General features: G+C 38.1%; 2 protein-coding genes across 2 annotated transcripts; both read right to left on the bottom strand.

The window, feature by feature from the left end:
• Positions 1-132: 132 nt before the first annotated feature.
• Positions 133-4930, bottom strand: LOC147288587 (Small GTP-binding protein). Its single transcript, XM_086239101.1, has 12 exons — positions 4576-4930; positions 3551-4301; positions 3317-3473; positions 3137-3191; positions 2786-2853; positions 2606-2710; positions 2435-2506; positions 1988-2101; positions 1378-1518; positions 1230-1289; positions 936-1145; positions 133-576 (listed from the first exon to the last, which is right to left on the bottom strand). Exons 1-11 carry the CDS (start codon positions 4924-4926, stop codon positions 980-982), a joined length of 2040 nt encoding a protein of 679 aa, XP_086095227.1. The 5' UTR covers positions 4927-4930; the 3' UTR covers positions 133-576; positions 936-979.
• A 5553-nt stretch (positions 4931-10483) lies between these two features.
• Positions 10484-11434, bottom strand: LOC147288586 (uncharacterized). Its single transcript, XM_086242356.1, has 2 exons — positions 11066-11434; positions 10484-10939 (listed from the first exon to the last, which is right to left on the bottom strand). Exons 1-2 carry the CDS (start codon positions 11177-11179, stop codon positions 10484-10486), a joined length of 570 nt encoding a protein of 189 aa, XP_086098482.1. The 5' UTR covers positions 11180-11434.
• Positions 11435-12474: the final 1040 nt, after the last annotated feature.

Genomic DNA, 12474 nt, shown 5'->3' with positions numbered 1-12474 from the left:
AAAACTCCATATTGACAGTCCAACAAAATAATGTCAGATATCTAGCAAAATTACCTTCAGCCATTCTAATGAAGATTTAGGTGTTTATTTACAGGCCCACAGTTCTCTGAAACCATGATCAAGATTAGTTGGAAATTAATAATATCACAGCACATTACCAGCTTTTCCTAGATATAAAAGATTTGATTGTAGCAAAACACAAATTTATAAAAGAATGTGATTGTTCATTAAGGTGATTCCTGCAGCTACAGGATTACAGAGCATACAACGGCTCACCATCTATGGGGGTTGGAACTTGAAAGTTCATTACCAACAAATAACCACAAAGACTTTGTTATTTGACCAACATCTTTAAGATAAATATATTACAATTCAATTCTGTGTGATCTATAAGGAAGAAAAAAATATCATCACCGATCACAAATTTGATCTTTTCTCTACACCAAACCTTTGGTAACTCGTGAAAAGGGCTTCTTGAAGCCAATGCACCACAGTCCTTTCATTTTTACTGTTCCAACAGCTTCCTCTGACCTAGTTATGCTCTCACCGTGAAGGTTAGCCAAAATAATCTTTCATCTGAAAACCCAAAACCAAGGAGTGGATTAGCCACTGAGCAACGGTTGAAGAGTGGCTTCTACATTAAGCCAAATAAACTCTTTTAAGTCTATAAAGATTATTGGGTGTCATATGAAACACAAAAACCAAAAGGAAAACCCTATCACTAATTTCCATAACCTTCTTTTTTTTTTGGCCAAACACAAATTTCCATAACCTAACAAACTAGAAATATTTGAAAACTTTCCTCTAATTTGAACTATGTGTGAAACTAACAACATTACATATGACACAAAAAATCATATAATGTTTCTGTTGCAATGGATAAATTTGACAACATACTAATGGCAAAGAAACATAAAAGGAGAAACAGTCATTACCATTTAGGCAGTTACAAATATGGGCTAGTATTTTGGACTGTTTTCTATGAACCCTTCAGTAGTTCATGAAATGCCTCTTGAGGTATATCAACAGAACCAACACGCTTCATTCGCTTCTTTCCTTCCTTTTGCTTTTCTAACAGCTTCTTCTTTCGAGTAACATCTCCACCATAACACTTTGCAAGAACATTTTTTCTCATAGCGGAAATCCTAACACAAAAACAGAGAAGCTAAGCTAACAGAAAATGTTAAGAGTTACAACCTGAAAAACAACAAAACTTAAACAGTACTTACGTCTCCCTTGCAATAATTTTTGATCCAATTGCAGCTTGTATTGTTATCTCAAACATTTGCCTGCTCAGAATCAAAGATCTTGGGATACTGAAAAAAGAACCAAAAAATAAAAGGAGCAGAAATTAAAATTTAGTATAGATAAACAGACCTGTCTATGTGTTTCTTCAGCTTCTCTACAAGTTCACGACCAACACGTTGCGCCTTCAAGTTATGAACAATGGTTGCCATTGCATCGACCGGTTGTCCATTTAAAAGGATATCAAGTTTGACCATATCCGATTGTTGATAGCTGTCATATCACATTCAATGAACATATCAGAATGGCAGGAAAAGGAATTTGCAATTACCATCAAATCATAGAAAATAACAGTTGTCTCTTGTCTATTAGACCTAATGACTCATGAAATAAACAAAGGCAGCAAGGTATGAGCCTTGAAAGAAATTACTCTAACAATATAAATGCAAAACGGCTCTGGTCTTTTCTTTGAGTTAAACCATCAAGTACAAGAGGAATTGTTCCTACCTAAGCTTTTATGCTAGTCAAACTTTCTACCAAAAGCAGCATACCAGTCAATTCTGTTCACCGATTAGCATATATTAAATCCCTTTTCTGGTGCCAGGATTCACAGTAAATGGGTGCCGTGGAGCATTATAGGTATCCAGGGGTGGGAGTAGATGTGTGTGTGTGTCAGAGACAGAGACAGAGACACAGAGAGAGAGAGGGGGGGGGGGGGGGGGGAGAGAGAGCTGAAACTTACTCTGCATCCTCATAATCAAATGAGGCATATCCTGATGTAATACTCTTCAATTCATTGTAAAAGTCAACAACAATTTCCCTCAAAGGCAAGCGATATTTCATAAAAGCTCGTTGACTGCATGATACAAAGAATCAACATCTCAATTACAGATGAGTTCATAATAAGCAAATACACTATCGCAACAAAGACACTAATTAACTTTAATGAAATATAGTAGCAAAGAAAACATCCCAGGAATTACTTATCTATTGGAACCAACCCCCCAACCCACACACACATATAATCCATGCTAGTGAGTAGGATAGATAGAGAGGAGGGGTGTTGGGGAGTGGGGGAGGGTAAGGAGGGCAAAAATAAACAAGATGCTTGCTAAATGCTTAAAAAAAATAGGGCCCATAAGGCCCAATGATTTGCATTTTAAAATTTGACATTTCATTGAAGAATTACCTGTCAATGAATGAATACTCCAACTGCTGCCCTCTCCGCTCAGAGCACAGGGTGATAACAGCACCCACATACCTTCAATTAGACAACAAATTAACTCTGGACTATGGATGAATAAATGCCTCTCAACATGGAGAGCAGAAAAAAGAATGCTAAGGGTGTGCGAGAGCTTACTCACTAGGAATAATGATGGTAGCTAGAACTGTAGGTTCCCAACAAGCTGTTACTCGTTTCTTGGGGTTTGAGGGTAATAAGGCAGGATTCTGCACTTCTACTTTGCTAGAACAGAACCAACATTATGTTTGGTAAACCATACGAGAAGACAATCTTACAACGATAACATTGAACACATACCTCCCATCAGAATACTCATAAATATAAGGAACAGTTGGAATGGTAGAAATAATGTGAGCTCCATGCTCCTATTATCAATAAAAGAGACATGAATTTTTATTTTGCCAGTCAGTATAAGCAAATTGTGAAATATGCAGATGAAGAAGTTCTTAATGTTGATTTTTATTTTTTTTTTCTGATGAAAAATATCATAATACTTTCATTCTGATGTACTAAGAAAAGTATCTTATTGTTTTTCTAAATGAAGAAAAAGAAAAAAAAAGAAATCCATATTGTGCCATTTTTGCACAGAAGCAATACCTCCATTAAGAAAAGTTCTTTAAAATATACCTAAAATCACTATTTAGTTACCTGTTCAAGCCGCTGGTGAAAAACATCCATGTGAAGTAATCCTAAGAAACCACACCTGTAGTTGGACATGGTAAGTGTATATTGACTGCTTCATAAGAAGCTTATTGAATATCCAATCATGGTAGAAGCAAAATCCTTTATTTTTGGAGTTAAAAAGAATTGTGGTAGCAAATGCCATACCTAAAACCCATACCTAGGGCTGTGCTACTCTCTTTGGCAACAGACACACTAGCATCATTGCAGGTCAGTCTCTCAATTGCATGGTTGAGTGCTTCAAAATCAGATCCATCAGCAGGGTAAAGACCAGAGAACACCATATGTTTTGCAGGCTTGAACCCTAGAGTTTGACCACCATCAGTGACAATAAAATACAATAACTATGTACGACAGTGCAAAAAAAGGTGATAAATGTACCTGGAAGGGGATCAACGACGGTTCGACTATGATACAGAGTATCCCCAACGCGTGCCTCTTTGGTCGAACGCATGCCACTCACAACATACCCAACTTGCCCAGTATGAAGGACTCCTGTAGAAGTAAGCTCTGGATGCATGATCCCAACATCCAAAACTTCATAAGCTTGGCCAGTTGCTGCAGATAGAATTTTGTCCCCTTTGCGCAGCATGCCATCAACAACTGCAACATGGCATATGACTCCTTTATACTCATCATAGTATGAATCCAATAAAAGCATACGCAAAGGTGAATTGCTCTTCCCAGGAGGAGGTGGTATGCGTTCTATGACTGCCGGAAGGACTTGCTCAAGACCCTGGCCTGTTTTGGCAGATGTTAAAAGAGCATCACTGGCGTCGAGATCAAACATTGATTTTAGTTGAGCCTTAACACGATCGGGATCAGCAGTTGGCTGGTCAATTTTGTTAATGACAGGTATTATTGCCAGGTTAGACTCAAAGGCAAGATAAAAGTTTGCAACAGTTTGTGCTTGAACACCCTGGGCAGCATCAACAACCAAAAGGGCACCCTGGCAAGCAGCTAAGGATCTCGATACTTCATAGCTAAAATCTACATGACCCGGTGTATCAATCAGATTTAATAAAAAACTTGGTCCTTCGTGGGCACCATTGCTTTCCGCACCATGAAAATTGTGCTTGTAGAACATGGTAGCTGTCTGCGCTTTTACAGTAATTCCCCTTTCTCTCTCCACCTATGTAAGACAACCCAAATAAAATAACCAAGCATAAAAAGTACAAATACAACCAAAACAGAGCTTCAAATGCAACCAAAACAGATAGTTGCACAAAATAGCAAGTAAACCAAACTATCGTGCTCATAGAGACAAGAAAACCAATCCCATATACCAAACTACTAAAACAGAGCTATATCCTAAATGTAGTAATTCAAAGCAACACAATATTCCAAAGAATACCCATTTTCTCTCTATGAATGACAAATAAAACAATCATAAAAGATTAACATACCTGCAATTTGTCGAGGTACTGAGGTTGACCATGGCCTCTCTTAATAGTCCCAGTGAGCTCCAAAAGCCTATCAGCGAGAGTGGATTTGCCATGATCAACATGTGCAATTATGGAGAAGTTCCTAATCCTTTCGGTAGGGTACTCGCTCAAATCTATGCCATTCTCTTTGCTGTTTTGGCGAGAATGGGAACAAAACGCTTGGCTCAATCCAAAATGGGCATAAATGAATTTGTTGCAAACTGGGTTGCGTCTGAAAATAGTAGAAAATGGGCTTAATTTAGAGTGGTTCTGTAAGAGAGACAAGTGCTTGGGCGATTTCAGGGTTTTTGAAGCTCTGCTAAGAAAACCCATCTGGGGGTTTAACGAACTGAGGAGCAGAGACGAGTCCACTGCGGCGAAGCTAAATTCAGAATTTTCCGGATGGCCGATAGTGTTGCTACTAAAACGGCGACGTTTGGTTTAGATTGAGCGGGCTGGGCCAGTTAAGTTAAATCCCGTTTAAGGTTAAATTTAACGGGCTGGGCCGGATTGATTTGTTCTTAATTGCTTGGGCTTTTGGGTCCCCATTTAACAAAAAAAGAAAAAGTAAAAATTAGAAGCTTTTATTTGCATCCAACAAAATGCTATACATGTCATTGTGTCCTAACTCCTAACTTCTGTTTCATTAAATTTTGATTTGTAGTTGATTAAACCTAGGGGTGGCATTTCTGACCGAGCAACCAAAAAAAATTGACACCGCCATCAATTAGTTCAATTATTTTTAGGCCTTGTCAGTTTCGGTTGGCAGAAAGAACAAAAATACCACCATCAGTAGTCGGAAGTAGCATGGAAAACTCTCTCGAAAAAACACCAAAATACCAAACTGTCCCACCAAATACCGCCTACCGACTCCTACCAACACCAAATTTTCGATAACTAACCCATGTCGGTTCGGCATTGATTTGCTTTTGCCCTTGTGATTCGATCGCGATTTCATTGTTACCGAACTGATTCCAACGGTAAATTTAAATCTGCTCTTAAACATGAAAAGACATTCTAGTATTAATAAATGTCAAAATATACAACAATTTCCAAATACATAACCACATTTCTTTTTTCCATGACAAAAACATCATTATCTTTGCCCACAGAGTGTGATGTTCTATGGACAAGTGCAGTATCAGTCCTACAACATAAATCAAACAATATAAAAAATTCATTATCAAGTCAATTTCATTAATAATATACGAACAATAATATAATATAACTCAATTTCTACCTCGTTCATGTCCGCATTGTCAAATATATGTGACGCATCTTTATGAAATGTTGATCATCATAAGTACCAAGTTGGAATGATGACCCATCAGTGTTTTTGTTTTTTGCTTGTAGGAGCTTCGTCGTCAACAGGTGCTGGTGCTTATCAACAAAATAAAATATATAAAACAGAGAACTTATCGATTTTTTTTTAATAAAAAGTATAAAAAGAAAAAAGAGGTTACCTCTGGTCATAGTCACAGTCACAGTCACAGTTACAGTGGAAAGGATGAGCTGATCAGTCGATATTAAGTTATTAACACTAAAAGCTTTTATGCCGTTCTGACTCTGGGCACAAAATTGTCTCTTTTGGGAAGCAATTGTCAAAATCTAGTTCTCAAAAAAAGGTACTCAGTACGGTCAATCATTGTTCCATTGTTCATGGTTGTGATATGATTTCTGCCTCTCTGAGTCTCTGTGTATGTGTTGCTTTTGTTTTGCCCAAATTTTTCTTCCATATCAAAGGGTTAGCTAGTTCTGGTGATTGTAGTTCAACAGTATAAGATGCCAGATATGAATGACCAAATGTTATAACTAATGAAAAATTTATTCTCTTTGTTGGTTGATGTTTGAATTATATAGTTTGCCTGTCAAATGTTATTCAGTTGCTGTTCAATTTCAGCTAAAACTATGCTGATACTTTAATAATATGTTTATTGATACTTTGTGAGTGTTAAGTATGATTGAGCTGAGCATCCTTTAATTTTAATGTCATATGATGTCAAGAAAGCTGCAATGGAGAAAGAGGCACTCATCACCTCTATGACATTAGATGTTTTCGTTATGAATGTTTCTGTAAATTCAGAAAAGGTGACGAGTGGTCTGTGCCAAAAACCACCTGGTTGGATCTATTTGGTACTTCTTTCTAGCTTGAAATTTAGTAGTTCAATATGGTACATACAAATTTTTTCTTACCCTCTAATGTTCTCAAGGCTCACTGCCAATTTGGTAATCACAAGGGCATCATAAGGCTGCAAGTGCTTATCCGTGGGCATCCAGGGGATTGTTAAGTTACAGGCATTGTATCGTGGTGGAAAGGTACGTAAGCGACTCAGACTCTCATATGCAGGGTGTGAAGTGCATAAAAGATATGCAGTCTGGTATATTTTTGAAGGGTGCCTTAATTAGTTTCCATATATAATCCTCTACTTGTCTTTCATTTCAAATTTTAAGTAATCTGAAAATCAGAATCACTGAATTTTTTTATAGAAACTAATTTTGCAACCATGACTGACTAATCATCTATTCAGACTATTTGTTATCCATAGTTTAGCGGTTCTCCATCTGTAAACATTTCACCTGAGAGAAAAGATACATATTACATTGTGGGGATATTGGTAGTTGTCAGACACAGAAGGCATAGAGCGAGGTTCCTGCAGTATAATTGGGGTTAACAAATCCGTTAAAGACCTTGTAACCATTTCCAAGGTAAATGCATCCGTTGCTCACTGTAATGCCACCATACACAGTGGCTCCTGTATCATATGACCACAAAATTTTTCCTGTCTTAGCATTCATTGCATATATTGGTCCTAGTCGGTGAGTGGAGCCACCAAAAACAACACCATTAGCCACAGTAACAGGGGCAGGGGCAGTAGCATCATTAACATTGGGTGTGGACCATAGGATATTGCCGCTGCGAGCCTCCATTGCCACCCATCCACCAGCAATTGTAGTGTTTTGGGATGGTTTTAGAGTGAAGTTCTTGTGCTGGCTGTTTGCAATGTTAGTATAGACCCTCTTTTCGTCAGTGGCAGCACCCCACATGGCTCCTCCTCCTAGTCCTCCTGGTCCGGCTTCCTATATCAAAGAATTTTGTTCAGCAATTCACAAAGAAATAAGGTCAATTCCATTAAATACTAGTGCAGTTAGCAAACTAACCGTAGACCATACTAAGTCACCATTATCGCGATCCAGAGCCCATGCAAACCCACTTTTCTGAACAGCAACCACAAGATCCCTCTTAGTCCCATTAATCTTTGTGGTTAACATCATTGGTGCTTCACCAAAATCAGCATCTGGGCTTGGACCGGGTGGGCACCTAGGGTCCAAATGTCGATGGCATGCACCAAACCATATATCATAGCCTCCCAGCTGCTTATACCATTTAATTTTGCCAGTGTCTAAATCAAGAGCTACCATGGACTCAGAGTGGTCCTCAGGCTCAATGCAGGCTTCTGGCTGAGAAGGTATTGTTTGATTATTTTCCCTCTCCTGGCATTCAATTATACGCGGAGGAGCTGAGTACAGGTTTGATGTGGCAATGTAGACAAGGTTCCGCGGGACGTCAATAGAAGGGCTGCTTCCCCATATTGCTGCTCCAGCATACTCTCCAAACTTGCCAAAGTTGTCAGGTAGCATGAAGGTCTGCCACAAGATTGCTCCTGTTCGGACGTCTAATTTAGAGAAGCTCCCACGAAAGGTGCAGCATAGTTCAATGGTCAGGCCTTCTTCTAGAGAGGATGTTCCAACATAGAAACCCCTTTCAAAAGTACATACGTACAATAAGTTTGTGGAAGTTTAAATAGGGTGCCAGATTTTCCTATTATTATGGGGCACTCTAGCTAGCTCATATAAAGTTAGAATTCAACCATCTGCATCACTGTAGACTACATCTATGACAGAGTAGATCGAGGTACATGTTGTATTACTTAATTATAAAATTAGGTAGGGTTACAGGTAACGTGACTTTTTCAGTTTTCACACAAAACAAAAAGAGTGTCTTGAAAGCATTTAAACATTGTCGATCATAAACTTATACACAAACATTGTCATAGTGTGACTTCTTCTGTCAAGATGCCAACAAGTCTAACACATATCTATTATCTTTAAACATGTACAGAAACTACAATATAAATAAACAAAGACTTGGACTATTAGCAATCTGGCACATTACTTAAAATATCAAGTGGGATTAAAAAAAAAATCTCATGTTTCTACCGAAGCAGGTCCTAAATAGCATGAACCACATGGTGTTGCTTCTCTTGTCCCTAACTTCAACTAGTTTTCAAGTAACACCATTGACTGACTTATAAATTAATTAATATTATAATGTCAAGGGTGAAGAGTTACACCACCCCCCCCCACCAAAAAAAAGAAAAAAAAAAAAGAAAAAAAAAGAAGAAGATGGATTTAAGCTAGTTTGAGTACTAACCCCTTGTAATAGGTGCCAGACATGGTGACAAAGCTTCTGGTGTGGTTATCAAGCTTGGTAGACCAGACAAGCTTCCCATTGGACCTTTTGACAGCAATGACATATGCAGGGCCATAGATGCCAACAATGAGCAGGTCACCAGCAATTGTTGGGGTGGATCTTGTTACAGTGGAGTTGACATTAAGAATGAAACCTGTGTTATTGAAGCCGGTCAACTCCTGCACGTTCTTCTTCCAAACAAGGGATCCATCGGAGGCTTTAACAGCGTAGAGGTATCCATTCCAGCTTGGGAAATAGAGATTGCCATCGGACAATGCTGGGTTTACAGTTATGTCACCTCCTGCATAGAACTTCCACTTCAAAGTGAGATTGGAAACTGTTTCTGGGCTTATCTTCTTCTCCTTGTTGGCATATCTTCTGTTGTACAAGTCTCCGCCATGGTTTAGCCAACCTTGCGGCGGAGCCTTGAATTTCTCTGCAGAATGGCGCCACTGCAATCAACCACCAACCACCAATTTGTGAAACCAGGTTAATTACTAAACCCTTAATTAGTAACCATTGTTTGTGTGTGTGTGTGTGTGTGTGTGAGTGAGAGAGAGAGAGAGAGAGAGAGAGAGAGAGAGAGAGAGAGAGAGAGAGAGAGAGAGAGAGAGAGAGAGAGAGGCTTACAATATTGAAACCTGCACGTGTTTGTGGTGTCATTGCTAGACAACACATACATAGAGAAAGAAAGAAAAGATTGTTGGAGAATCCTGCAGTACCCATCGAAGTGATCGAAAGCTTGAACTGCTCACAGAGGATGCGGTAAGGTACTTATCCTGCCTTGCCTATCGCTATTTATATAATTATAAATTTTGGAGTAATACTAAATGCAACATTTATTAACCACTAATCATGTGATTCATGTAGTTCACAGAAAAAAAAAAATCATATAAATCATATTTTTCATGTAGATGGGACCCATGTAGAGCTCTCTACATTTTGTTATATAGTGAATTCAGCATTTTCTCACTATTATAACATATATGATCGATCATTATGTAATACAAATGAAATAAATAAATGATAATATTGCACGCGGTTAATATAATGAAGAAAACCATTTTGGATGCGGGCCTAGACTTTCACTCCATGCATGGCTAGAACACCCAATTCCTTAGCCCAATGTTTTCGTACATGAACATCAACAAGGTTTTTTTTTTTTTTTTGCAATATGAACATCAACAGGTATAGGATGCTATTCTATGATATAGGGATCATCAACTTGTTCACAAAATATACCCATCATCTTAAACACATGTATATAATCAAGCACTTAGATAATCCTTAATTATTATAAATAATAGTCCAAGTTTATTTCGTTTTTACCTCAAATGGGTTTGATGTAATGTAGACTTGATTTTGCATTTATTATAAATATATGCTTAAATAATATTGTTATTTAATGGAGGAGGAGGTTCAGGTGACACAGAAGGCGAAGAGTGAGGTTCCACCGGTAAACCCACTTATAGCTCCAAGACTAACAGAATATCCACTCCCAACGTAAATGCATCCATTGCTTATTGACATCCCACCGTACACGGTTGCTCCGGTCTCATACGACCACAGTATTTCTCCAGTTCTGGTATTCATGGCGTATACGGGCCCTTGCAGGCTTGCAGATCCAGCAAATAAGACCCCATTGGCCACACTAACTGGGCCAGGACTCGTTGCATTGCTGGGGTTCGCCGTTGACCATAGGATTTCGCCACTGCCAGGATCCATAGCCACCCATCCACCAGCAGTTGTTATGTTGTTGGATGGTTTAAGAGTGAAGTTTTTGGCATCAGAGTTGGCAAGGTTGGTGTATACCCTTTTCTTGTCGGTAGCTGCTCCCCATGTTCCTCCTCCTCCAATGCCGCCAGGCCCAGCTTCCTATATATATATCACATATTGATATATTAATTAAGTTGATTCTTAACTGAATGTAGTCTCGCACAGTACAATGTACAACAAAAGTCCGAGTTTGATAAAATGTGAACAAGTTCAAAGCCAACTTACCGTAGACCACACAAGGCTGCCATTATTCCGATCCAAAGCCCATGCAAACCCACTTTTCTGAACAGCAACAACTACATCTCGCTTGGTTCCATTGACATAAGTTCTTAGCATCATTGGTGCTTCCCCAAAATCAGCATCCACATTTGGTCCAGGGGGGCAGTTTGAAGCGTTAAGAAGACATGCAACAAACCATACATCGTAGCCACCCAACTGACGATACCATTCGATATTGCCAGTGTCCAAATCAAGGGATAGGATTGAGTTGCCGTGGTTATCAGGCTCAACACATGCATCTGGATGAGTGGGCAAGGTTGAATTGTTCTGATTTTCTTGACATTCGCTTACATTTTCCGGGACTGAATAGCTAGACGTTCCCTGTAGCAATATATACGTGTCTTCTATGGACATCGATGGATGGACTACTGCCCCAGATAGCAGCTCCGGAATATAGTCCCCTGCTTCCATGATTGTCCGGCAACATGAAGCTTTGCCATAAGACGGCACCGGATTGGACATCTAATTTCGCAAAGCTGCCACGGAATGTACAACATTCCTCAACGCTGGCGCCTTCTTCTAGTGACGACGTTCCAATGTAAATACTCCTATAAAAATAATAAAACTCAAATGATGAACATACATAGACTGATTTAATACCCACATGCTACTCTTGTATCAATATTAACACTATATACTTAATATTAAGAGAAATTGTAATACAAAGAAATAAATGTTTTTTTTTTTGGTTATATTGGAAGGAATCAAACCGCTTATTCTAATTATTATCTCACCCAACTTTATCACTTGAGCTAACCTTAATTAAGGGCTTAATTTATGCATGTTAACAATATGACAAATGTATCAAAATCAAACTTTAAGTTATACGCAAATTATAATAAAGATATTCAGTAGAATCTGAACTACATATATACATCGTGTAGTCAACAACTTGGACACCAAGTTACCGATTCTAGTTTGACTTTTGATTTTCTTAAATTATTTGAGATAGCGGTGCTTTTTCCCCATGTAAGAATCACATATATATATTTACTAATAAAATAAAGAAAATAGTTTTTCCTGATTAATTTATTTACAGAAACACCATATATTGACGAATTGCTCATAAAATTTATAAAATCAAATTGAGGATCATGTTCAGTAATAAGATAAGATCAGAACAATAAGGTAAAGTCAACCATATCTTGCAATCGATGGGTAACGGTCAACCTGTTCAAGACTTTGGCCTCATATATAGTATATATATAAAATCAAAAAGATTTTTTACTATTAATTTTTAAATTACTAAATGGCCGGATTAATATTCCACATCCACATAACATATATATATATATGTATGAAGTATCTCACACGTACAATGATATTGATCATGATTGTAATGGACTAATGTATAT

The sequence above is a fragment of the Dryas octopetala genome, chromosome 4 (assembly GCF_963921425.1).
Source record: "Dryas octopetala chromosome 4, drDryOcto1.1, whole genome shotgun sequence".
In the NCBI taxonomy this organism is placed as follows: Eukaryota; Viridiplantae; Streptophyta; class Magnoliopsida; order Rosales; family Rosaceae; genus Dryas; species Dryas octopetala.
Note: the sequence above shows the minus strand (reverse complement) of the source record. Positions and strands in the feature narration are given on the sequence as shown.